The 27,884-nt window shown below is 29.1% G+C and overlaps 2 protein-coding genes across 4 annotated transcripts; one reads left to right on the top strand and one right to left on the bottom strand.

Annotated features, from left to right (window-relative positions):
* The first annotated feature begins 5,817 nt into the window (after positions 1-5,817).
* LOC135926426 (GTPase Obg-like) lies at positions 5,818-10,008 on the top strand. Of its 3 annotated transcripts, none has more exons than XM_065462301.1 (6): positions 5,818-5,896; positions 6,050-6,181; positions 6,228-6,343; positions 8,286-8,567; positions 8,817-8,999; positions 9,188-10,008. In XM_065462301.1, the coding sequence occupies exons 3-6, from the start codon at positions 6,257-6,259 to the stop codon at positions 9,944-9,946; spliced, it is 1,311 nt and encodes a 436-aa protein (XP_065318373.1). In that variant the 5' UTR covers positions 5,818-5,896; positions 6,050-6,181; positions 6,228-6,256; the 3' UTR covers positions 9,947-10,008. The 3 variants fall into 3 exon arrangements, with proteins under 3 accessions (XP_065318373.1, XP_065318372.1, XP_065318371.1); XM_065462300.1 differs by having other exon boundaries at positions 5,880-5,992; positions 6,031-6,181; positions 6,217-6,343; XM_065462299.1 differs by having other exon boundaries at positions 5,886-5,992; positions 6,031-6,181.
* A 2,400-nt stretch (positions 10,009-12,408) lies between these two features.
* LOC135927064 (sorting nexin-14-like) lies at positions 12,409-27,715 on the bottom strand. Its single transcript, XM_065463001.1, has 21 exons — positions 27,680-27,715; positions 27,532-27,619; positions 27,164-27,329; positions 26,722-26,797; positions 26,410-26,451; positions 26,216-26,296; positions 25,556-25,670; positions 23,810-23,965; positions 23,257-23,381; positions 22,690-22,748; positions 22,296-22,378; positions 21,651-21,718; positions 20,068-20,204; positions 19,714-19,919; positions 18,496-18,708; positions 17,929-17,966; positions 16,633-16,797; positions 15,895-16,075; positions 15,142-15,306; positions 14,543-14,745; positions 12,409-12,600 (listed from the first exon to the last, which is right to left on the bottom strand). The coding sequence occupies exons 1-21, from the start codon at positions 27,713-27,715 to the stop codon at positions 12,526-12,528; spliced, it is 2,478 nt and encodes an 825-aa protein (XP_065319073.1). The 3' UTR covers positions 12,409-12,525.
* Between the last annotated feature and the right edge of the window lie 169 nt (positions 27,716-27,884).

The raw sequence follows: 27,884 nt of genomic DNA, 5'->3' as shown, positions 1-27,884 counted from the left end.
CGTTAATATCAATCACATCTTTATTTTAGATTTTAAAATCATGTAGAAATATATAATTTACTTTTTTTATCACATAAGAAAATAGGGGATTTTATTAAAAAAATTAGCTACAGATACTTAATTTTATTATTAAAAACCCGAAAATAAAAATTATATTTTAATTAAATATATTATTAAATATTCATACTCTAGTTGGAAATTAAATAAATCCGGTCAGAAAGTTCGTATCTAATTCTGAACTAATATCAGGATGGTATAGAAATAATCTATAAGCAAACCTACATAATAATTCATTTTAATTATTTCCAAGCCCTAAGTAAGTGGTCCCGATTAAAAATTTTTTAGTCATAAGCTGAGTTGCTTGCAGGATTTTCTTATTTAAGTTCGATATTATTGATAAAAATTTTTAATTAAAATATTTGAAACAACATTATTTATGGGGTTCGAGTTAATGCTGGCTTATTTCTTATATAAATATTGCTAATGTAGATCGCAGTGATTTTATTAGACCCAAACCTCGGGTTTGGGATTTACACAACCAACCAATTAAACAACACTACCCATATCGATATTTTGTGTTAATAAAAATATACCTGACCCCTCAAGACCTATACCCGCCCTGTATGAGTGATCATTATTATTATTATAAAAAAAATATTTTTATTTCCATATCAAAAAATATTATTTTTCACCCCCCCCCCCCCCCACCCCCTCTATCCACCTCCAAAACCAAGTCATAGCCATCAAGATAAAAAATGAATACTTTCAATCTAAAGATATTTAGATTATATTTTACCCATATATCGATATTTTGTTTTGATAAATTATTCCTGACCCCCCAAGACCTAGACCCGCCCTCTTTCAATGATTATTATTATTACAATAAAAAAATATTTAATTATCAACTTGTTTATTAAATCGTTACACGACACGACCCCGGGTCTGAACCCCGGTTCTGGACCCCGAGTCTGAATCCCGGTTCTGGACCCCGGGTCTGAACCCCGGGTCGGCCTGAGCACATAAAAGGGTCGTAAATTTTATGACCAAGCAAATTAACAACACTAGACTCTAGTCATTTTTATTTAGACTTTTAAATTTATATTAAATTTTTTATTCATGTAAAATAAATTAAATAATTTATAATTCTTATCAAATTGGAGTTTACTTTAATTAAAATTCATAGGCCCTTAAAGGTGCCGCTGGGTATTCATTGGTCTTAAAAAAGACCGTCGAATATTTATGTTTTAAAAAAGACGTTCGTCATATATGTTAAATAAAGATATGAAAATAAATAATAATAAAATGTTTAAACCAATTAGTGCAATATTCCACAAGCTTATTAATTGTGATTTTATAAAAAGAATTGAGAAAACTCATTATAAAGTTTCATAAAAAGATAAGAAGTTTCTTTTTTGTAATTATTAATCTTAAAAATGTGAATTATTATTTGTAAAAGCCAGGAGGATCGATAACTGTTAAAAATATATATTTGGATCTTTTGGCTTGATTAGGTTTTATTGATCCTAAAGGTTTCACTAAGCTAGACATGTGCGCCGCCGGTCAAATGCGCCGCGGCCGATGATTTTGACCACGCCGACGCCGCGCGCCAAAAAAGTGTCGGCGCTCGTTCATCTGCTCCGCCCCATCTGACCGCCATGATTGCGGTACTCGGTACTCTCATCATAATTTGCTCCACTGTTCCCAATTCGGTCTCCTCCCTATGTCGCTCCATAGGGCATGAACATCGAATGTGACCCCGTTCTCCGCATCCGTAACACTGGCGATCATCGCTTCTATATTCCGATTGACAACCCCTAAATCTAATATTTCAACCCTTTCCTCCAATGTTGCTACTATTTCCACTCTTCCCATTGCTGCCAACAGGGTCTCATCGAACTGTCTTATTCTTAACCCCTCATTCTCTATCATTTCACCGGGCCAAATACTCTGATATCCATTATATCCAATTACCGAAATGGCTGCTCCCGTATCAAATAACATGGGAACCATTCTCCCTAAATTTATCATCACTCTCGGACAAGGATCTTGTACTAGCCCTCTTGTAGCATATTGACACCTCCCTCTTTATTTGTTTTTCTCTGATAACGCTCCTCCTTTGTCCCTTTCAACCGCCGCACCCCGACCCATCTTGCAAATTTTTCGCCATCATATAGTCACAAATTCTCACAGTCCTCGCTACATGCTCATCCTTTCGGCATTGAAACATTCTATATTTTTCTCCTCCGTTTCTTTAACATTTACTGCACGAACTCCTTCCATTTTCTCCCGCTCAATTGTCCTCACATTTGAAGCATTCGGATCCATCCCACTCTGTGGAAAACTGCTTCTGTTGTTGTAATTGTTCATATTACACTCCACCTTATTATGTCTAAATTGACCAAAACCCGCACGTCTCAATCTCTCTTGCTTACCTATACAATAAGGGGCAATATGTCCAAGCTTACCACAACTAAGAATTTTGTCTCACGGCAATCCCTGAGCATATGAGCTGGTTTACCACAATTATAACAACTCATTACTCCAGGCTCAAAACTTTGTCTTATCTCCAATCTCATTCTTCTAGAATTTTCCCTTGGCTCTCTCTACGGTCTCAAAACTTAACTATTATCGAAATTTTGTTTATCAGAACATATATCACTATCTGTCCACCCTTTGATTAACTCTTGAACCGGTAACCAGGTTACTTTACCCATCATATCCTCTTCTCCATTATGCCCCTCAATGGTCAAATTCTGTCCTTTTATTTTAACGCTGCGACTCCTCCTCATTCTCCTGCTTCAAACTAAACATATCCATATTAATAGTATAACTAGCGCTCCAAAAATATTATACTGTATTTTCCAGTATTTAACAAATTTTAAACTTTTCATCCCGGCGTTATAAAAAATTTATGATTAATTTCAAAATAAAAATCTTGATTATTTGTAATGTCAACAAGTAAGATATTATAAGTAGCATAAACAAGTCAATTATGCGCATATACATGCACACTTTGAGGGTTAATATCTGACAAAATTCGTGTAAATTTCTTGTAACAGTTTTATATCTAACAAAATTTGGGCAGCACTTCCGTGTAATGAGAAAAAATAACACAAATTCGGATAATAATTTTTTTAATTAGATAAAATTTGGGCAGCACTTACGTGTAATGAGTTATTTGGGTGAATTTCGTCTAATAGGTTCATCTATGCGCAGCACTTTCGTGCAACAGGTCGTTAATAAAAATTTGGATAGCAATCTCGTGTTATCGCTTCTTTTATTAAAACTTTCGATCCCCGGGTAACCCAATTTCTCAACCTAACTAAATTTTCAAAAACAATGTCCGCACACACGGGTAAACTAATTTCCTATAAACGTCCGCACACACGGGTAAACTAACGAAAACTTCGTCTTGGTCACCAACTGATAAATTTTACGCTACAAAGGAAGTGTTGGATCGGTAGTTTTAATAAGATCGGTTCCTAGTTTTTATTTTCCTCTTTTTACAAACCTTGGTTCAGAGTTTTTTTGTTTTTCTCTTTTTACAAATCCTTTCTTTTTACCTTTTTTAAAGTTTCTTTTATAATAAAGTAGACGTAGAGAGGATAGATTACCCGCCCGTTATTTTTGAGAAAATATATACGCCCCCTTATAGTTTAGATAAAAATACATTCTCTCCTGAAAAATGAGTTAATAATTATTAGAAATAGAAGTTTTAATAAAAGATTTTGAAAAAAAAGTGGGGATTCAAGATCTCAAATTTTCATGTAAGGATTCCGAATCCACATGATTCCATATCCCAATACGACATATACAAGTATATTGATATATTTGAATCTAAACTTAAAAGAATAAAATTATAAAAATAATATATGGTGAAATAAATTTTTTTTAAAACATCCATCAAATCTTCAAATTAAAAATATTGGGCAGGAAATTAACTTCGCAAATATATTTTTCCTACGTAACTTTTCATCGACTTAAAAACGCGTATAAATAAAAAAAAATATAGCCTATATTTCTTGCTATACAGGCCATTTGGGGTAAGCCTATCATCTCCACCAAAAAAAGCCTATTCGCACCCAACCCAATTTTTAAAATTTCATTATTTTGAGTAATTTTGTCTATATTTTATAAATTATTTTAAAATGACATTAGATTGAGAACCCAAACCTTCAGTATTTTACTGACCTCAAATCAGGTATGTAGGAAAGAAGGGACGAAACGAAGTTATCTAATGAAATTATAGTTCTCAATTATCCAGGAGTCAAATTACAAAATATTTTAAATTTAATAGTTTATATTTTAGCCCCTACTTGAAGGGTTAAAGAGTAAAATATATATTTTGATATATACTTATGAAATAAAATTCAAAAGTTCGAGTTCAGATCTAATTTTTTTAATATATTGTATTTGTATATAATATATCATTTTAAATATAGTGTAGCCGCCAATAGTATGAACATTTGTGAAAAAACGTCAAATGACCTAAAATGGCCACAAATATATTTGAAGCGATTATAAATTTGTATAATTTTGAAACGTTGTAACAGATTTGACAAATAAATTAAAAAATGCTTTTTATTTTAAATTAAATTTAAATGGCTAAATGGTAATTAATATTTATATTAATACAAGAACAGTATATATTAAAAAATAAATAGCAGATAATTTACAATATATTAGCAAACTATTAATACTCTAGATCCATTAATATATAATAGAAAGCACAATTGTATTATAAATATATCTTTGATAAAACATTATTAAAATTTATATCAAATATCTCATAATAAAAATTTTAATGCAATCTCTTTTTTTTGCATAATAATGTATAAATTGAATTAAATTTTTGTTAGAATAGATAATATTATTGTTGTATTTTGATTTTATCAAACTATATTGAACCATTTATTAGAATTTGAATAATAGCTTTGTTTAAAAATGATATAAATAGGAGATAATTTACAATATTTTAGCAAACTCTTAATACTCTAGATCCATTAATATATAATAGACAGCACAATTGTATTATAAATATATCTTTGATATAACATTATTAAAATTTATATCAAATATCTCATAATAAAAATTTTAATATATAAAAATGCAATCTCTTTTTTTGCATGATAATGTATAAATTGAATTAAATTTTTTAGAATAGATAATATTATTGTTGTATTTTGATTTAATCAAACTATATTGAACCATTTGATTATTAGAATTTGAATAATAGCTATGTTAAAAATGATATAAATAGCAGATAATTTACAATATTTTAGCAAACTCTTAATGCTCTAGATCCATTAATATATAATAGACAGCACAATTGTATTATAAATATATCTTTGATAAAACATTATTAAAATTTTTATCAAATATCTCATAATAAAAATTTTAATTAATATATAAAAATGCAATCTCTTTTTTTTGCTTGATAATGTATAAATTGAATTAAATTTTTGTTAAAATAGATAATATTATTGTTGTATTTTGATTTAATCAAACTATATTGAACCATTTGATTATTAGAATTTGAATAATAGCTTTGTTTAAAAATGATATAAACATCTAAAAGATACTATTTACTTGGACTAATGGTCTCCATAAAATATGCACTCTTTGTTTTGCCTAGTTTTCTAAAAAAATTAATTATTATATGCAAATTAAATAATATATACTTTAATTTATAATTTTCTTAGTGTTGATAATTGTTGCGATATATCTTTAACCTCTTTAATTAGTTTTGGGAATCTTCGAGATTTTTTTGGGAATCTTGGCAATACGACAAAACGCCTAATTCATAATCTTCATACGATTTGGTGGGACGATACCGAGTAAAGTAGCAAATAACATATGGCAAAGATATAAAACATTCATTCATCTTCACACGAGTGTAATGAATAAAATTTTAATCAAAGTAATACTAAGAAATTTATCTATGAATAATGAACCACTGATCTTATACAAACCTCGCTCACAGATACAAAGAGTTATACATTATATTTACATATATAAATGAAGTTTTAGAAAACTTCTCCATTCATAGATTGTAAGATTGTACGAACACAAGGTGGCAAGGGAGGAAATGGTGGCTGCTCTTTTATTCATTTATATGGTAATAACAAAGGAGGTACTGGTGGTGGTAATGGCGGGAATGGAGGACATGTGATATTCAAAGGTTTTAAAAAAATCTTTTATACAATGTTTGTTAAGTTAATTTTAAGCAAATCATGATGTGCAATCTTTAAGTCACATGACTACAGTTTATAAGGCTGATGATGGTGAAAAAGGAGGATCAAACAATTGTGATGGAAAAAATGCTGAAGATTTAATAATACAGGTGGTAAATTAGTTATAATTATATAGGACTTTAAACTGAGCTGTTAAATTAGTATTAACAGGTTTAAAATAATTTTTAAAGGTTCAATTTGAACCAATATTATTTTTTTCAACAAAGAAAGATCATTAAAATTTAAAACTGATTTTTTATAAACATTAGAATATTCATATTTTGGAAGAAATGGTTATGTTTAAAAGTAATCATATTAGTTCTTATTTATTATTATTACCTTATAAATTATAAGAAATATATGCATTAATCTATTATCTTGTTTATACATAATAATTTTATATATTATTTTTATATATAAATAAGTAAGTATTAAATTTATTTTGATTAAAGGTTCACATGGGTATCCCTTTAAAATTATAAGATCTTTGGGGCCCTTAATTATTTTTTATAAGGCCTTAAAATATATTTTGTAAAAATAATCTAGTTTGATCCATAATAATTTTTTTATCATGGAAAGCTACATAAATTTGCCTAAAATTATCAACTTTAAAATCATTTTCAAAACTTTACCCTGGCCCATAAAAATACTTTACAGTTTGCACAATTTGTGTAGACCAGCCAAAACATCTTTTTGCCAGTTGGACTTTGTGTTAAATTGATCAGCCTAGCCAACATAGCCATGAATTGGATCAGGTTTGATACTAATAAGACAATCCACTTGAGCCAACTGCATGAGCCATCCCATTTGGTTGACTTGATGCGTTGGATCAATGAGTCAGTATGATGAGCATGCTCATTTGGGTCAGCTTATTTCTATCATCCACTAGAAACATAGTTATTTATATTTATCATAATGTTATTTTATTATTGAATGAATTTTAAAAAATATAGCCATGCCATTATGGCATGCTTTAATCAAAATAAAAAATTTATATATATAAAACGTTTATTTAAAATAAAAAATATAATATTAATAATAATATAAAACTAAATAAATTAAAAAATTTTATCGCTTTATATGCAACATGTTGAATTCAATACATAGCTCTTCATTTAAAGACTTAAACAGGATTTACGGACTTCGTCAAAATACAGATTGATAAAAATAACCCCCATTTACATTCTACTAATTCAATGAGCATCTTGCATCATGCCTATTCCGCTTGTAGAAGCTAGTGTTGTTAAACGGCTCGTTTGCAGGTTTTTAAAAAAGGGCTAACTCAATATTTCATCTGGGAAAATATTTCGCAAGCCTGAAGATTTTACTCATAAAAGGAACAAAGGTCTACTAGATATATATTATAGAAATCTCGAGGCCTAAACAATATTTTTCTAGCTAAAATATCGAGTTAGCCGTTTTAAAAATCGGCTCAAAACAAGCCGTTTAACAACACTAATAGAAGCCTCTGATTTTTTTATTGTCCGTTTTTAGCTTTGAAAAATCATTTTTCATTTTTTTAAGCGTAATTTTTAACAAAATTAAGATGGTAATATTTTATATTCTAGATTTTGCTCAATGAAATTGCAAACATTTTGAAATGGCGTTTTTATTTTTTCGATAGTTTGCACTCAAACATAGAAATTCTTTTATAGAACCAGGGTTTAATTTAACTTAACCAAAGCTATTAAGAATCGCGCGATTTAAACGCGCTATAAAACAATGTCTACAGCTGATCTACTTTTTAAGAGTCTCAAATACATTAGTAAATTGCCGTTTATTTTACTAATTCTGAGCTGTAATTTATATATAGAAAATACCAAAAATCTCATATTTGACGCCACGATAAAAATCGCGCGATTTAAACGCATTAAAAGGACTACGTCCAAAACTGATTTACCATCTCCAGTAAATCATTATTTACAACCCATTTTTTTCAAAATTAAAATTTTAAGAACCGGAAACGCTCTTTTTTAATATAAAAGTCCGACTTTCAAAACTCTGAAATTACTGATCACTTAATTATTATTCAAATTTTTATATAAAAAAAAGGTCCCTTTGGGTACGATATTTTTGAAAACGGGTTTAAATTTTTTAAACTCCAATTCGCTCAAAGTTTCAGAACAGGCACTCTTCAACCAGGACACCAAAATAATCGCCGAATTGAACCAAACAGGTGACATGTTCATAGCGGCTAGAGGAGGGTCGGGAGGTAAGGGTAATTCTTATTTCACCGATTCTGTCAACAAAGCCCCCCTGGTATACGAGAAAGGTGCCAACGGGGAGAAAGAACAGTATTTATTAGAAATGAGGACCATTGCTCATTTTGGATTGGTAATTTAAAAAAAAAAACTATTTATATAACATTACTATAACCACTACTAGTCCGAATAAGCCCGGACCTTCCACCCCCCGGGTCTTTTCGAAGTATAAATATTGTTTTTGAGTTAAGATGCTATTTTTTTTAAAAAAAAAGAAGTTATGGAATGTTTTTTGAAGAGGCTGTCATGTCAAACCTCTAAAAAATATGTCCCACTTTTAGGTTCATAATCATTCTTTTAAAAATTATTAAACTATTTACAGATCGGTTTTCCTAACGTAGGTAAATCAACGCTTTTAAGAGCCGTCTCTAGAGCGAATCCCAAGATAGCGCCATATCCATTTACCACGATAAGACCCCAGTTGGGAATCATGAAGTATAGCGACGGAATACAACTAAAAATGGCTGACTTACCGGGATTGATCCAAGGATCCCACCTTAATAAAGTAACTTGTATTATCTTTATTGAACTATTTATTGATAATGTACCCTGCCAGGTTTCTAACCGAATTCGGAATTATGAATCCGAATTAGTGGCAGAGATTTTTTTTCCACACTGTCCTTGAACTTAAACCAGGAAATATGTTTTTTTTGTTTCTTTCTTTTCCAATTTTAAAAGGTTTTTTTTTCTCAGGGTTTAGGTTACAGATTCTTAAGACACGCTCAACGTTGTATTTTACTGATTTACATGTTGGATTTTTCTACACCTACAAGTGACCACTCGATTCCTCAAAATTCGATATATCCCGACGAAGCCATTAAAAATTTTACAAATCATGATCGTCAAAATCTCGATTTATTTCGAGAAATGTTCCCGAACAACGAAGATATGGACGCCGTATCAAACGCCCCGGTTAACGAACCTCCTTGGGATCAATTCGAATTGCTGCGGAAAGAAATAGATCTTTACTTTTCCGATCCTAACAATAGGCTTTCAACGAATCATACCAATTCCTACTTCAACGACGACGAAAACTTTGGCGACAAATATAGTTCCCGGCTAAATTACGATAAAAACTCTGCTCACGATTTATCTCCTCATCCAAATCATCATTCGAAAGAAGATCTAGTCGACGAAAGCTTGAGCCAACCTAAAAAATTGATTGATGGCAGTTCCGGCAGAACGATAGGACCTAAGAACGAAAATAAAGAACTGACCTTATTGAACACCGACCATTATAAATACATTGTTTTGGGTACGAAATTTGACCTAGGGCCCGTTTGCCTTACAAATTTAGGCATTTTTAGGCATAAGTATCCGGACACACCCATTTTTCCTATTTCAGCCTCTAAGGGTTATAACATCAAAGATCTCATGGTGCAATTAAGGAAGATATATGACTGCGAAGAAGAGAATTTGAGTATAAGCCATATGAATATAATAATCAATTGAACGCGACAACAACAAAATAATCCTATAAAGAGTTTTTTTTAAAGAATATTGCCAAGTGTAAAAGTTTTATACCCTCAACGCAAAGTTAATTTATATAATAAAGGTTTATAGCAATTTCGATGCTTGGCTAGGCCAGAATTTATAATCGGGAACAAAATATGTACTGTTACTATCATATGAATTGACAAAATATTCATTCGGTCATTTTATAATAAAAAATGGCGAATAATGATTTTATTTTAAAAAAAATATTCCCAAAATAAAAACATTCCCATTTTTTTTTAAATGAGATTTTTCAAAGAGTATTATAATTTTATTTAAAAATCTGAATTAACATTGGTATCGAGTAAAAACAAATAATAATTCATAGGCAACTAACCTAGCCACAGTCCAACTGAATAAATTCTTTGGTAAGGATCCAAGTTTCAAAACGATAAGATATAATCGGTTTGCATATGATTCCGTAAATGAGAATTTGAAGTTTGAGTAAGACGATTTTTGATTTTCAAAGAATAAATAGAAAGTTCAAGCCATATTTCCTCCTAGTTTTAATATCATTTTCGGTTTGAACTGATGTAAACAAACTCTTTCACACATTTCAATGGAATGACCCTAATAAAACTAGATTAGATTCGACTGGTCATAATTTTTGTTTTAAGGATACTAATCACAAATACACTTTGCGACGAGGGCATCGATTTAAAATTGGCAGTCCCATAATGCTCCACACCTACATTAACCTTGCAGGATCTTGAATATGATGATGACATCTTCTATAGCAACTATAGTTATTTTTTTGATTTCAAATCCTTGCCCAAAAACTTTTTTGTATTTTGAACATATTTCAAACTAGTTGCCGGAGAATTATTGAAATCGAAGAGATTGATAGATTTACCAAAAGGTTATACAAATCGCAAATAGGAAGTCTCTAAGCAGCTTATGTCCAGCAGGTGCCTTTTGTTGGGCGTCAAATTCGCGTTACTTTCAATCGTGGTCACATCCTCTACATTCGTGGACATAGTTTTAGATGCATAAGGACGTCCAAAAACAATTATGTTTCCAAATTAATAAATCATAATTTCTTTTCTCTGGGAAAATTCCCCATTTAGTTTATATAAATATATGGAAATTCTTTTTTATATTTCATTTATTTTTTTATCCTTCAACTGCCGTTACTACCCTACTTATGTTAAGCAACTGTTTAAATCTAGACACAGTAATTTAATCTAGCTGAATACCGATGCAAGGAAAGTTTTTGGAAAAGTTATGCTATATGGGAAAGTAGTGTTATTAAGCGGTTCGATTTGAGCTTATTTTTTAAAACGGCTAACTCGTTATTTTATCCAGAAAAATATTACGCAAGCCTGAAGATTTTGGTCATAGATGACACAAAGGTTTGGAAATTAAAATTCCGGAACCTATGCGATATTTTTCTGGCTAAAATATTGAGTTAGCCGTTTTTAAAAATCGGCTCAAATCGAGCCGTTTAACAACACTATGTGAGGCTATTGCAAATATTTCGCGATTAATCTGCTTAAAAGGGTTATCTACAAATCAAATACTCTGTATATTAGTTGCAAAATGTGGTCTGGTTTTGGGAAAACAAAATCAAAGATAAGAAATCGAATAAACCATTAATGAGTGGGAAAATTGGCTTCAATCCGTTATTAATATTTACATGATAAAATTTTCCCAGAATCCAATAAAATGGGAACAATCAATCTATTTATAGGGGTGATTTTTAAATCATTTTATTTTATAATATAATTTTATTTATATAAATTAACTTCTATTGGGCCTTATATCGTTATATATATATAAAAAATATTGAATGTTTTACTTTTCCTTATTTTCACGAGAATTTTTCATATATTATGAGAACTTATTTAACATCTCGAGCAATTTATAATATTATTTTTCTAATTTGGCCATAAGGTTAAATAAAGGGAAAAGGATTAAAATATTATTACACATTTTCTATACAAACCTACCTATGTTCAATCCCATCAATGACATAAAACGAGATTAAGAAAAAATTTTACATTTCTATAATAAAAATTCAAGTCTTTAAAATATTTATTTAAAGGTTATTTTTTTAAGCATAAAATAAACCTTCAGATGACAATAAATTTTTTATTAATTTCAAAAGTATGAATAAATTTATAAAAATTAAAATTTCGCTAATTTTGATCATATTGACCTATCTTGCACGGATTGCAACAGTCTTGAGATCCTGTGAAAGTTTTATATTCTATTTTTTGATAAATATTATGGATATAATTGATGAGCAGAGATTCAAACCTGCCTCTATACCACGTTTTTAATGGGTTATGAATGAAAGATATTTCATTAAAGTAACGCGTTTTTGCCACATGATTTTTAAAATGTAACCATTAATAATCCATTTGTTTAAAATATTTATTTACATTAATTGAATAAATAATAACGGTACATAATATAATAAATTTGACGAATGCTATATTTCATTAATATAATAATAAATACGAATTACGATATGTATATATGTTTTTATTAAGGAGGAATACTGTCGTTGAGATTGTTTCTGATGTTGTCATTAATCAATTTTTTGAATGATCCTTAGCCAATTCCGGAAAAACGTCCGATATTATTATGTCAAGTATCACGTAGGATAACTAAATGAATACAAAAATATTGAAACATAATCTATATAATTAAGAATAAAAAACTGAACGTAGATATAAATATCTTATAATAAGTTAAAAAGTTAGGTTTAATGATTGTAAATTTAACTACACTATATGCAAAATAAAATGAGATTAATAAATTATAAATCATCATATTTTGCCCTATTTATGCATATTGTAAGAATAAAAAACGCATATCTTTTAACCCCGCCCCCAATTCATATAAACATTGGCATCGGTGCGAAGCCAGGAATTCTAATAGGAGGGGGAAGAGGGGTAAAATTTTTTTGAATCATTAAAAATATATTTAGATCTAATCAGTATAAAATTATTATAACCAATCACATATTAAAATGACAATTTTGAACACAAATAATAAAATGTCATAATTGTTAAAAAATATATATCTATCACCGCGGTATGTTAAATCACAGTGAAATATAGAAGTAAACATTACATGATAATTTAGTTGAAAAATATCATTCATAAATGAAAAATTTAATCTTTACGATTTGCACCAATTTTCAATAATTTGTTCTGAATGGGGATTAAATTTCGATGTCATTCTTTTGAGATAGATTTTTTATTCACCGTAATGAAGAAAAAATCCTCATGTGTGCTTGTACTAAATGTTGGCAGATACAGAAATTTTAGTATATTTGTGGAAAAAAAACTCCAAAATATATTTTAAAGTAAGCAATGACTTTAATCGCGTTTCTTGAACGATTACCTACTAAAATTAATTTTTCCATACCTAGATTTAAATTTTGAAATTAATAGAACTTTTGGGTCAAAAATGCATTCAAAAGTGGAATAGGAAGGACAGACTACTTTAGAGTAATCCTCAATTGAGTCAATGTTAATATTGACATTTGTTTGGCCAAGTGCAAGTTCTAGGCTTGCGAATCTCAAAATCTTTCGCTTTCACCTAAACAATCATATAAATCTCTTGATATGGTAGATATTATCTATTAGTTTTATAAGTTGTTATATAGTAAAATTCGCGATTCTCATAACTTCGGCCAAATCCATATCATTTTTTTGAAAAATATTGCATTAAAATTGTGGTGTAATTAAATAATTTATTATTTAAATTCCAATGAAAAAAAAATTGGCTGTCATATTGAATCTAATAATGTATTAGCTTAGATGAAGTATCTCATTCCGGCTATTCTAATATTCCTCAAAGGGTACACAAAATAGGCTCTTATAAATCCAAAAAATGCAGTAAAAGCATGAGTCGAAGTTTACATGTTGTTGGGCATGCTTTTTGTAATATCTTTCTTCATGCGACACAGAAAGTTTCAAAATTTTCTATTCGGCAAATTCTGTCTCATTGGATATCTGAACATTTCATACACTATAGCTGGGTGTATTTAAAATAAAAAAATAATTACGACCCAGTCCGTGGCGGGTCTCTGGAATATACGTAAAATTTTTGCGGAGGGAAGAAATATTCCCTCTCTGGCTAGGCGCCTAACTTCAATATTTAACCCTTAAAACCAGGCTCTCTTTATTTAGCCTCACTTTCATACACCAAATTTTGAAAAATATATATGTCGTATTAGGGAAATGGAATCCATGAAATTCTCTGAATCTCATTTTATATCATTTACTGAGGGAGATATTTAAATTTGAAGAATCTAATTTGACCGGAAGTGTATTCAGCATGTGTGAGAGTGTCACAAACCTTTGTGTATATTTTCAAAAGTTATAATCAAAATTGTCTGAATTTCTTGTGTGAATACTATAAACATCATGTAATACATATTCTGGTCAAATCTGATTTTTCGAAGTTAAAAATTGCTTATGAGTAGATGATTATAAATTGAAGGATATCCCAAATAGAAATACATATTTTTAAACTCTAACCTTATACTAAAAAAAAAATGTAGAATGTTTTAAAAAAATAGATTAGTTATTATTATACATGCTTATTTAAAATTGGATGTTGAAAGCATTCGAACAGCAAATCGGTTCCCCCTTCAACATTTTTTTCCGGCATGACCCATTTCAGGAACGACGATTTTTTGTTTAGCAAAGTTTTGGCCGCTATGTATCTTTCTCTCTTTTTTGAATGATCTTTTTCAGCCGATTTTGCTGCTTCCTTTAAGACGGTAGGGAATATGGTTTCTAACATTTTAGATACGATTAAAGGAAAAAGGTTATACGTATAGGGGAATAATTACATGCCGATGTATTATCTGTCATAGCTCAAATTCATGGGCGTAACATATATCCCATGCCCGTGCTGGGAGAGGGAGGGTCATTTTTTTTTACTTATTATAATTTCATAATTTTATATATATTTTTTCGAGCAAGGTGGGGGGGGGGGGGTCACGAGTTGAGACACGGTTATGCTAAAATTGTAAGGTCGTGAGGATATCAATGATTTATTGGAACCTTGAAGTCATATCAAATCGATAATGACACTGAGAAGGTGTTAACCCAAAATAATAAGGACAAGTAGCCTAGCATCCTCTCCACTAACCACCAAATATAAATCAAATGAAAAAAAATAATATTAACTAGAGATCATTTTCAGCAAATCATTAACGAAAGATGGATGAGTCAAAACTTTGGTTTTGTGAGCTATTTTGGTGGCAACAAATGATTCGAATATCGGTTTAATTCCCGTCCTAAAAGCTAGGAGCAACCTTATCAGCCATTCTGGCGCGTGGTATATATTGAAACCTTCGGATTCAAATAAATAAATAAATATTGGTACATTTAAAAAAAAAAATTTTATATCTAAAGTAGGCATCGATCTTACACGAAAGGGTTTTTTAAACCGGTTCAAAATATAGAGATTTCCAGGTCCAAATTAATTTAGGACTGGGTTATGCAGAACTCTGATCCAAAGATTACATTAATCAGTTTGACTACAACTCGCATCCTAAATAAAACATTTTTTTTAAATTAAATTACATAATTTACCTATTAACCCCCCCCCCTCCCCCCAATTAAATTTAATTAATAATGCCATTTTTGGTTTTGTTATATAAAATACAAATTTATTTGATATGGGGCGCGAATTATATACTCTCATGCCCATATTAATTAGAGCCTTTATCGTTAACAAGTATTATATGGCTTGATAACCTAGCATATATGCAAAAAAATGCTTTGCTTAAATTAGATAACTCAATTAATCCTCCTTAATCACGTGAATGCATATTATATCGTTTAGTTGGACTATATTAGTAACTACAATAAAAAAATATTTCAGTGTTTATCTTAATTAATCGAATATAATTATAATGTCCACAAAAAAAAAATTACAGAGATAAATCAAATAATCGTAAAATCCTGATATGGCGTATTGTTTGCGTTTTTTCTTGTGTTGTTGATCCATGGAAAAATATTTGTTTCGTTTATAGCCATTCTCATCTAATTTAGAATCATCGCACATAATTGACGTAGAAAGCCCTTCGAAGTCCCTTTCATACAAAGGGTTATCAAGCTTGATATAATATTTTAAAAAAATTTTAATTATGGTTTTTTTTAAAATTTCATTTACATATACCCGGCGAAGGCAATGCCTTCAATAGTTAACCCCCTTCCCCTCCATTCCCAAATTATTTTTCTACCCCCTAAGGAGCCGACCTCCCTGAGACAAAACCCTTCCCAACATTCATGTAGACACGATCTGCTTGAAGTTTTTTCTTTTCTGCCCAAGTCTGCCCGCGGTAAGGTGACAGTTTTATTTTAGATCCAAATAATATGAAAGTAAACGCCATAAATACATAGAAATAAAATAAAAATAAGTACTAATCGTTGTATGAGAATTAGACTATTCTATATCCACTACTTTTTGTCAAAAATGACTTTTAAAAATAAATAATTATATAAAAAAATTCGAAATATTTATAAAATAACTCAAATTAAATCCGATAAAACAATCCTATCAAAAACGATTAGAAATTTAATTTTAAAATTTGCCCTCCCAGAAAATTATAGAAAATGGAGATAGAATATTTTAATTCTCGGGCCAAGTATTATTATCAATTTATATAGTACCCAATTATTAGAAATCTTATTTTCACACTTTCCATTTTGATTATTGCCATTGTTGAGGTAGTTATAGGCGTCGGGGGAGGAGTAGTAAGTCACTTTGCTCTTATTTTTGGCAGTTTCTGTGGATGATATGAACGACTGAATAAATGGTTCCAAATGCTGCCCTTTCTAAGAATAAATATATTAAAATTTAGAGATTCTAAACAATAATGATGGGTAATAGTGCGCACAAATTGAACGTTTCAACGCAAATTTTCAAAACGCAAACAAAAAAAAAACGTAAACGGAGCTACGTTTAAATTGAACGGTTAATTATTATTTTTTAATATGAAACGTCTAAATTTAACAAATAAAAAAAAACTCTCCAATTTAAACGAAGGCATTTAAAATGTATTATTTGAGTTTTGAAACGCTAAATTTGTGCAGCATTATTTTTTTTATTTAAAAATTTCATTTTTGTTGATGATATTTTCAAATTAGACAAAAAAGGGAAAAGCTACAGGAAAGTAATTTAGGGAAAATATTTTTTTCGTGGACCGGCATTTTGTTGAAGGAAACTAATAACGGTTCGGTCGAACTGCAAGTAAAATTTGTAATCATTATCTTCCAGTTCGACATTACATCCTGGGTTCATTAAAAGTTCGTTTCGTTTTTTTTTGCATAATCAAGGTATAACCAGAAATTTCGGTCCAAAGCCAGGCTTAGACCTAAAAATAAAATATTTTTGTAAAATTTTTATATATATATATTAAAATAGGAAACAATGATAAATTAAAATTTCTGGGATTAGGAAAAATAAAGAAAGACAATTTTGTGATATTTATTTAATCGTTATAAGAAATGTGTTTATTTTTTTCAAAAAATAAAAATTATGGGCCGAGGCCTAAAAAATTGAACAGCTATAGGATAATTTTTATACGTAAAATATCTATACCATAAAAAGTTTAACCGACATAATAATTTATTATCTAATTTTAATAAATTGAAAAAAAAAATTAATTTTGCGGTTACTACTAACTAAAAAATAAGATAAAATCTTAGATAATTCTAACTTTTTTAAAATGTTTTTATCCTGAATTCATAGTTAAATTCGCGGTGAAGTATACAAAATATGGTGTGTTTTTTGTATTCATCGTCACTAATTCGCGCTAAACTGTGAATTTCAGGGGTGACTTGATACAACGGTTCGGCGCGTTTCTTTAGAAATTATTTTCAATGCCAGTTCAATTATAGTTCGATCAAGGAGTAAAAGTATAATGATGAATTATTTTATAAGCGTTATAATGTAATGTAAATTACTTCGGGTAATAAACGTAAAGGTGCTTTGAACATCTTTCCTTATATATAAAAAATAAAATAACCAAAAAATTAATTTGAAAATAAACGCTTTATTTTATAGTTGTAAATACTAAAATTTTAAAAAACCTTTTATAAAACAGCCATAATAAGGATGTTTATTAATAATCACTAAAATTAATTTAGCCGAAATTTTGATAAGAGGAACTAAATCGAAACCGATTTTCTGAAAGAGGTCAACCCCCCCCCCCCCGGTCCAGATTACCCCGGGTTCAATGAGTTGCCCATGAATCGTTCCCTGTCTGTGTCAGTGGTCTCAATTGTTCAACTAAATAATTTTTAATTTATGAAACTTAATTTGGGTTCACAACCCTGGTATGTACTATAACCTCCTATAGTTAGGTAAATGGCTATAAATCGGTTTATTCGGTCTAAACGGGAGTTGAGCTATATCTTCAAAAAAGAAAAAAATTTAGGGTTGACGTTAAAGGTTCAACGTCAAAAACTGGATTTAACCGTTTTTTTTAGCTAAAACTATGATCCAATATATCGTATATTAATTAGAGCAACCTAAGCTGAGGTCCGGCAAAAAGTAATTAGTGTTATCGACGAATTCGTTCGGGGAAGTTAGAAAACTGTGCAGTAGCTCGCTGTTTCGCAGTTCGGATTTATGGCAAAGTTTTTGCAAATAATTTTCGAAGAGGGACTTTTTGGCGTTGACGAAGGCCCAGTCTTTAGCGCTAAACGCCCTTTTAGTAGGCAGCTGAACGTCTTCAAATGAACCTATATCATGTTATATTTATTCGTATTTTTAAAGATATTAGATATCATAATTGGCTAAGCGTAAAATTTAAGTAATTGTGTACGTGAAAACCCCACCCCTTAAGGGTATGTAGAACCTAAAAAAAAAGATAATTATTAAATCACAAAGAATCATTGTTTGGCCGCAAGGTAGGGAAGAAATCAAAAATAAACCCAATTCAATATCATGAAAAGGGGTATGGAAAGCCAGGCTGTAGGCAGGCGTAGCAAAAATGCCAGCTTCTATAACATTTTCTTATTTCTATACTAGATTTAGCCAATAGATGTATTTATAGATACTTTTTAGTTCTACGAAATGAATTTTCATGAATTTCTTCATCAATAACAATTTTTTGCTATGAATCAAAAGTGCCCTTTTAATTATAAAAGAATTTATGATAGATTCTTCAATATCTAACCTACAGATTAAACTTAATCCGAGGTTTCATCTTGTCTAGAAGATATGCTGAAATCATATAAGTTTTACACATGGCACGTGGTAAAGTGAAAAATAAGGCAGGATTACTTCGCAAATTTTATTATCGATTTCAAGGGTGCCAATGGTTAATTCAATTAGGTTACAATATTTTTTTTAAAAAAGACAATGATTTGGCACACTGTGTATAACCTGTTTCCTGTGAACATACCCTAGTTGTGTCAGGAATGACTCATCTTAAGAAAATCCTAATTGCGAACTAAATATAAATTTCGATTAATTTGAATAATTAAAATGAAATAAATCTGATATATATTTTACCCCCGATTATTGGTAGATCGAAAAGAGCATGACTTTCTTTTAAAAAAAACGAAATCTTAAATAGGGCTACTAATAAAAGATAGAAAGCTCGAGGTTTTTATTCATTTTATAGTCTTTAATTTTTCTTTCTTTCTTTCTTTCTTTCTTTCCTACAAACATGAAAAATATAAAGGTGAATATAATTTCCATTCAGAAAAAAAAATAACTTCAAAAATTAAATAGGACTAAACCGTGAAATTCGACCAATTTGCTCTCCAAAACGTAAAATTCCAAGTACCTCCTTTCAACTACCCAACTGTCTAGACTTGGGATCGAATGGTCAGATCCGCAACTACCGTTCTGATTTAAGTCGGTTAAGGTAGAGTCTAAGGGAGCTATAAATACATCGTTCGCGGTGTGTTCGTTATTCGCTATTTTTTGAATGTGTATGATGAAGCTTGATAATAATAATAATAAATGAAAATCAATAAATATAAAACGCCGATTACGGCGGATTTATATCTCGAGCCCTGTAAATTATTTATTTTGGACGCCATTGAAGGATTTAGAGACAAAAAACTAGTTACAAAAATAATAAATAATACTGGAAATTTTGTCTTCCAATATTATCAACACGTGACTCGATTTTGGGGATAGTAACGGTGAGAAGCGACAGATCCTTTTGGTGGGCGTTTATATCGTTTGCTAGGTCGCTGCCGACGGATCCGATTTCGTCTTCCATCTTTAAAAACAAACCATACGTTATGATTTTGTGTTTTTTTTAAAAAATGATGTTTTTAAAATCAGAGTTTAGAACAAGAACTTTTTTTTTAAAAAAGTGTTCCGCTTTCGATTCTTTAATGCACGGTTCCGAGGGTTCCAGATGTTTTTTGTTTCCGGTTTCAAACTGTTGTTAAAGTAAAAAAATATATATATTAATGAACGAACATAATGAATCTTAAACAGTTGTGTAAAATATAAATTCATAGTTTGAAAGCCTCCTCAAAATACAGGAATTTTGATCAAAGACTTAAGAGGTAATAAGTAAATAAAAAGGTTAGGTCTATTTTATAGCAAGTCCTCCATTTTAATAATATCGGATAATCGTATTTTTTTATTTTTCTTTCTAAAATACACGGGTAAAAAAAAATTTCAAATTTAACTTAAGCTGGAGAATAAGGGAGTAAGAAATAAAAATCAATTTGATATAAATCGAGCGATTTTTTTTTCATCGATATAAAAATTCAGATTTTTAAATATTCAAAAAAATTTTTTATTAAATTCTCACGGGTGATTCTAAAGAATATTTCTATATTCGCCAGGAAACAAAAATCTGACGTTCAAAATTTTTTATCAATTCATGGCTCCACACAGCCTATGTTCCATCGTTTATTTCTTATTATTCATTTATTTACATTTTTTTTGTTTTGTTTTAAAATTATATCTAATTTTAATTTAAAATTATTATGGCATTGGGGCACATCTATAATTTACTACTAATTTAAATAGGTGTTGTTAAAAAGCCCGGTTTGGGTCGATTTTTTAAAAACAGTCTGATTAAGATTTAAGTTAAAATATTATTATGTAAGCATCGAGATTAGGCGAATGAATGGCCAAGCATTTTTTCCAGCTGTAAGCAAAATCTATAAGCTCACATAATGTTAATTTTGGCTATATAATATATTGTAGGGAGACAGGAGGTAAGTATTTTATTTTCGAATAATTTAAAAATTAATCAACTTTGAGATTTGAAATTTAAGCCAAATATGTATTTTAATAAGATGCTTAAGTGGGTCTAAAAAATTTTCGACAACATTGCTTACAAAAAACTTTAAACGCAAATTTAATTTTAACATACACAAACTAAGAAATTTTACATTTTCACTAATAACTTTTTCATATAAAAGTTGTTCAGAATTAATATTAATTCTAAATGATAAAAAAATCTCCATTTTATTATATATAAAAATATTGAAAATCATTATGTTAATTTAATATTCTAAATTTAATTTTTAAATGATCCTAAGGACCCGGAGAAGGTATTAGCGAGATTATAATAAAAAGAAGACATTATTCTTTTCAAAAAAAAAAAAAAATTAATCATAAAACTTTATAAAATAAATTAAATATAACTATATAAAATATTTAAAAACATATTTATGGGATAAAAACGAAAATAAAAATTTACCGACGAATCAGTAATACTGTTAGGATCCTGGTTTGAATTTTCGGTTGGTGACGATATAAGATTTCCTTCTAAAAAATTTAATAATTACAAATAAAATGTAAATTTTTTAGTAAAATTATAATGATAGCAGGCTTGGACCAGCCCTGAGATCGGGTATACGAGCCGGCCCTCATTTTAACTTTTTAAAATATACCCGGGCCGGGTCTAAAATATATATATTTTTTTTTAAAATACAAGAATATTTTAAATCACCATTATTAGCTATGAAATCTGTGCCGGGTCTGAAAAAAAATAAAACTAGGGCTGGGCCGTGCAAATGGTACCTCTCCAGGTCTCCGATAATAATAATACATGACGCACTGCTTGTCATTTTTAAATAGCGAATCTGGGGTTTCTAGCCAAATTTATAAAGCTTAAATCATTTTGAAAGATCTCATTTTACAAAAATCGTATCCCAGCGTGGATAAGAGGTAATCTACACTGGAAATTTCAGACACCTTTATAAGCAAACCCCTGAAAATATTTTCGATAACATATGGATGATAAATAAAACCCCTCTATGACATAATATAACAAATAAAAAGTTTATTAAGTTTACACGTTATATAACAAAAACATAACTCTTTTTAAAAAAAAAAATTGGACCTGTAGAACCTTTGAAGACCCCCTTTATCTTGTGTCCTAATTTCGATACAGCAGCAAGCATTTCTGTACTTTTCCTGTTAGGTCTGTTAAAGAGATAAATACAAGGTCAATCAATAATTAAATTAAATTTCTTTACGAATAATTAAATTAGAGATAATCATATTTGTATAATGCTTTCCCAATTTCCTCTTTTTCGATATAGGTTTTTTTATATTTCAATTCGGGTATGCTCAGAAACATAAATTTTTATATAGTTTTTTTTATACTAATTTTATTTACCGTTGTTTCAGATTTATGTGAAGTTTTGGTTAAATATTTACAACTTTAATAAGTGTAAAAGTTATTCACCCCCCAAAAAAATGTGTTTATATAAGAAGTAAATTTTTATAAAAACTTGAGACTATCTTTTCCTAGAGTGAACATATTTCTGCCTCCTAAAATCCAATTGATGTACTGTAAAAAAAAATATATTAGTAATCTTATAAGATTTATTTGATAAAACTTAAAAAACTATTTAAATAATCTAAAATTATACGTATAAATTTAAATAATCCATAAAATTGGGGTTAACATTTAGATAATTATTGTGAAATAATTCTAATCCTCATGAAAATAGTAAGAAAGTATTTTTAACATGTTTAAACTCTAGGTCTATTGGAAAGACATTTTAAAAATTTATATGTGGTGTCCATTTAAATGATGCATATGATATAGTTGTGTCGCTACCGTTAAACAAAATATTCACGCCAAAAGCTATCGAAACATCTAGGTATATTTGTAAAATTTAAAAAGATAACTTAAATGGCGTTCAACGCTTAACCGATTATATTCGGCACGAGTCTAAAGCTCGGGCCGAATTAACCGATACTAACCCCTTATCCGCTTATAGCGTTTAACGTAGTAAACCTAAAAATTTTGGAAAATATGGGGATAGGCCATTTAACAAAAAAAAATTATAAACTGGGCCGCTTTGGCAAAAGAGAGGAATGAATGTATTTTCCAGCAAAAAAACGACATGTTCTCTAGACGTGTAAAGAGGAGACGTATTGCGCAATTTTAAGACGTTTTCTGGTTTGTCTTCCGAGACTTTTTTTTAAAAAATATTATCAAAAAAATAATAAATTTCTATTTTAAAATAAAGATAAAATAGATGGGGAAAAGAGGTTGAATTTTTTTTCCCTTTTTGTTAAATTCCCGTTAGGATCAATAATTTTCTGAAATCAGAAAGCAACATAGAGATCTGGGTTGAGGTTAATATAATATTTAAAATATAGGCTCTTTCTTTCTTTCTTTCTCACTTTAAGTCAAATTAGATATACCATCATCCCACCTCAAAACTAATCAGAAAATTGAGTGACAATAAAATGGTGGCCATTTAGCAAAATGTTTTTTAACTAATGATACATTTTTCAAATGATTAATATATTTTATAACGAAAACAATCGAGGGAGGAAAAAAATGAATACCATATTTTTAGAGATATGCATAAAAAAATGGAAATGATTAAAATAAACTGTATTTCATTTGAGCTATGGTGTTTGCGTCGAAGTCTATTCTATCCGAAGATGACTGATCGAAAAAGTTCTTGTACATCTGCTGGCATTGCCTGTTCAGTATGTCGATTTGTGGCAACTTGAGATCGGGATTGAGAATGAGCTTCATGAAATCCTCTTGGTTTGCATAAAATATAACATAATCTAAGAAAGTTATAAACCATCTTTTTCTCTTTCGATTTAAAAACGTGGAAACTTCGAGCTAGCTACTAGTGCTGTTAAAAAGCCCGATTCGGGTCTATTGTAAAAATAATAACCAGATTAAGATTACAACTAGTGTTGTTAAACCATCTAACTTTATCTAAAAAAAAATAGTCTCTCATTAAGTTGAGGCTAAACTTAGACGTTTAAGTCAATTTTTTAGAGGATAATCTTGACCACGCCATATTGGAGTTTGGTCAAAGTTAGGTAATTTAACATCACTAATTACAACAAGTAAGCCTAAAGATTTTGCTCATAGCTGGCAGAAATGCTTGGACATCTATGTGGCAAATCTTGATGATTATATAATAAAGATTTATCTTAAATCTGGGCTTTTTAACAACGTTACTAGCAGAGTTGTTAAAAGATACTTTTAAAATGGATCTAGATACAGATACATCGTCTAAAATAATATATAGATACTGATATTTTAATCAAAAATCTATCTAGATACAGATACAGATACCACATTTTTATATCTATCTAGATCCTTTAACAACTCTGGTTACTAGCTACCTCGTTTCATGTAAATCACTAAAACCATCCGTTAATAAGTCAAATGTAAAAATCTTGCCAATATATTTTATCTAAAACCTATACACATAATCTCTATATATTATTGAATGTCGACATGGTGTTGTTCATTTACAGGCCGCATTCACAGTGGAATCCGATTCAACGCGATTTAACAGCTGATCGATTTTTAAAATCTGTTCATGTGATTGGCTTTTCTTTATCAACATTACTTTTATCTTTCAAAATATTCTCCATAACAATCAAAGAAAAATAATAAAATCGATCTCATAAACAGATTTTTAAAATCGGTCAGCTGTAAAACTTGTGGATCAAATTTCACTTCGAATTTCATATTGAATGCGTCGCGAACAGCTGATCGAGTTTATAGATTTCATTTAAAAAAAAATAATGCCTCAGATTATTTATTTAAAAATTAATGAATGTATCATGAGTGGAAGCAAAGAACAACGGAAAGGTAGTAAATAAATTTTTTAAAAAATGAATCCTCATTAAAAGATTATAAACTAGATCAGCTGTTAAATAGTTTTCGCTTTGGCGTAGACTATGAATTTAAGTACTAATTTATTATGGTATGAGCGATGGACGCGATGCGTAGGTATCGCTAAACGATATCGCCACTGCAATATTTAATTCGTAATTTAAGAATCGTGATAATGTCGCGCTTACTGTAAACGAGGCCTAATCATTAGAGTAAATCCCTGTCATATATTGCGTGTGAAATAGCAAAATTTTGGACAATCGATTCAAACATGAAATATATATAGTTTAAGCTTAGCCACAAAAGGCTACTTTTAATTTACAGCTGTTTCTAAATGTTTTATACTCTGGTTGGTAACGGGGAGAGGACGTGGGTGGGGGAGGGGGGGGGGGGTCAGGACAGATTTTAACATGGCTAAATGATAAAAGTTAGAAAAAGTCAACGATTTGAGGTGATTAAAAAAAAGATATAAATAATAAATAGTATATTACCCAAGGACATGTAAAATTGGATTAAATTCAGAACGCCTTCCGATTTCATAAAATTCATGAAGAGAAAAAGTAAATCCTGGTTGTGAACTATTTCTTTCAGAGATATGCCGATGGTCTAATTTTTTTTTTAAAAAATAAGAGTTAAATATTAAAAAAAAATTATAGTTTTAATTAGAGATCTGCAAATGATCTATTTTTTTAATTGTTTCGGTTAGGGCTGAATCGGGCCTATTATTTCTTAAAAAATTAAGAGGTGGGTTAAAATTTTTAAAAATGATATCATTACATTCTGTCAAATAAATTGGTATCTTTTTAAAATTCTTACAAGAAACAAGGAGCTATTTTTACAATAAAAAAATAGGTTAAATTTTTTCTTTATTTAAAAAATTTAGGTGTGGGCTTTAAAAAGTAGGCCGAGGGCAGATCAGCAATGTTAATATTTTTGATTTTGTATAAAGTAACATAATAAAGTAAATCATAGGATTAGGAATATATGGTTTGGGAAGGAAGGTGGTGATTTACAGTTCTTTTTTTTCAAATCTTATTTTTAGATATGCCACATGTTAACCGTTTAAGTAAATGTTTATAATAAAAATTAATATTTTCAAATATAGTTACGAATAAGATTATTTGATCCTCATAAAAAAAAAGAATACTTGCCGATTTTTGAATAGGATACTTAGAGCAGAGGCCTTGAAGTAAAATGATCCTTGGTTCGTGGTCGGCGTCATATTTGCTCAACTTAACCCCAACAACAAAAAATTTAAAAAAAAATTAAAAATAATAATATTATTATGATAATTTATTTTTAATATCTCAAATCAAATTGGGTCGATTTAAAAAAAAAAATTTACATTTTCTTCGGATAGTACGATAATCAAATAATTGAAGAAATCCTAAATATAAATATATTTTAAGATTAGTTTTTTTTTTAAAATATATATATATATATTACTTATCATGTTATCAATGTAAGTTATAATTAATTGTTTTGTTTTAAGTGTAAAGTTCAACAAATCAAGAAAAAATACCATGGGCGATTTTAAACTTATGAAAATTCCATGGTGCAAATAAAGTAATCAGATATAATTTATTTAATCCCCCCACCCTTATTTCAAATATTAATAATTATTTGTATTATTTGATATAAAATAATATATATTAACTGGATCAGTTATAATATCCATGCAAGGTAATATGACCCTGTAAGCTATCAATTCTTGTAGTAGAGACGTTAGTATCCTAAATTGGGATGATATAAATAAATATGTATAATAAGGTAAAGAAAAAGGATATTTCTTTTAAGAGTTTGGTAAAGAAATTTTTCAACAAATGCAAAAAGAATTCAGAAATTCAAAGATCAAAATGTATCCAGAAAAGAGAAAAAAATAAGTGAATGTTAGAAAGAAAAAAAATCAATTATAACTATTTAGTTTTATAAGCATACAATATTTACTGTTAAATTTATACAAAACATTGAGCAAAGCTAGTTTATTTATTCTTTTATAATGGTTCTAAGCAGCATCTTGATTATACAATCATCTATTTTATAGTTGATACCAAAATATATATCTCATTCATTATAAATATATTTATTTATATACTAACGTTGATTTCAAAGCATTACGAGGGAATATTAGGGGAACTATCTCAGAAGAAAGGTATCTCAGATATTCAATTTCTTTTTTCCTGCTTTGTGTAGTAACGTGAAGGTGAGAGATGGATTTTTCGATTATAGCAATCTCCAGTTCTTTGTTTTTGACGTTTGCTAAGACTTTATGAATCATAAAATCAAATCATTTAATGAGTAAATATGATATGTAATACTTTGTTATGGAATACAATATGAGACTTAAGGGAATTTTAGTGATTTATTTCATGTCTTTATTCTAAGTAATCGGTTTATGGGGGTAATCTCACATTAAATAATTAATAAAAAAATATAGTCAATATATTATATTATTAAATATTAAAACTTTCATTTTTGCAAATTTGGTACAGATCAATATGGCTAATTAAGGCTTTAATTAATTTGTCTTTTAGTAGCTTATCATGACTTGTGATCTGATAATTTATTTCAAAATTAATAAGGTATTAAAATGCTTTATAATTATGATAAATTACATTTTGAAATCTGTATATAATCAATGATATAGCCATTTTAAATGAGTGACAAATTTCAGAAATTAAAAATGACTCATCAGTTATTTTTCTATAAAAATAAAATAATGAATATGAAATAAATTATTTATGCTAACCTGTACCATGGTATTATATAATTATTTAACACACATTCCCAAAACTAATGCATAAATAAGATATAATTAGT

This window comes from Gordionus sp. m RMFG-2023, chromosome 3 (genome assembly GCF_954871325.1).
Source record: "Gordionus sp. m RMFG-2023 chromosome 3, tfGorSpeb1-WG-v2, whole genome shotgun sequence".
NCBI classification, from domain to species: domain Eukaryota; kingdom Metazoa; phylum Nematomorpha; class Gordioida; order Chordodea; family Parachordodidae; genus Gordionus; species Gordionus sp. m RMFG-2023.
The sequence above is the reverse complement of the archived record's forward strand: the minus strand, read 5'-3'. Positions and strand labels throughout refer to the sequence as shown.

Coding starts and splice junctions, on each gene's coding strand:
- LOC135927064 (XM_065463001.1), bottom strand. CDS start 27,715: ATGGCTATATCATTGATTATATACAGATTTCAAAAT. Junction 26,452..26,721: donor TGGATATTATAACTGATCCA/GTTAATATATAT, acceptor ATTTATATTTAG/GATTTCTTCAATTATTTGAT. Junction 25,671..26,215: donor AGTATCCTATTCAAAAATCG/GCAAGTATTCTT, acceptor AAAAAAAATTAG/ACCATCGGCATATCTCTGAA.
- LOC135926426 (XM_065462299.1), top strand. CDS start 5,900: ATGAATAAAATTTTAATCAAAGTAATACTAAGAAATTTATCTATGAAT. Junction 8,568..8,816: donor CCATTGCTCATTTTGGATTG/GTAATTTAAAAA, acceptor AACTATTTACAG/ATCGGTTTTCCTAACGTAGG. Junction 9,000..9,187: donor AAGGATCCCACCTTAATAAA/GTAACTTGTATT, acceptor TTTTTTTCTCAG/GGTTTAGGTTACAGATTCTT.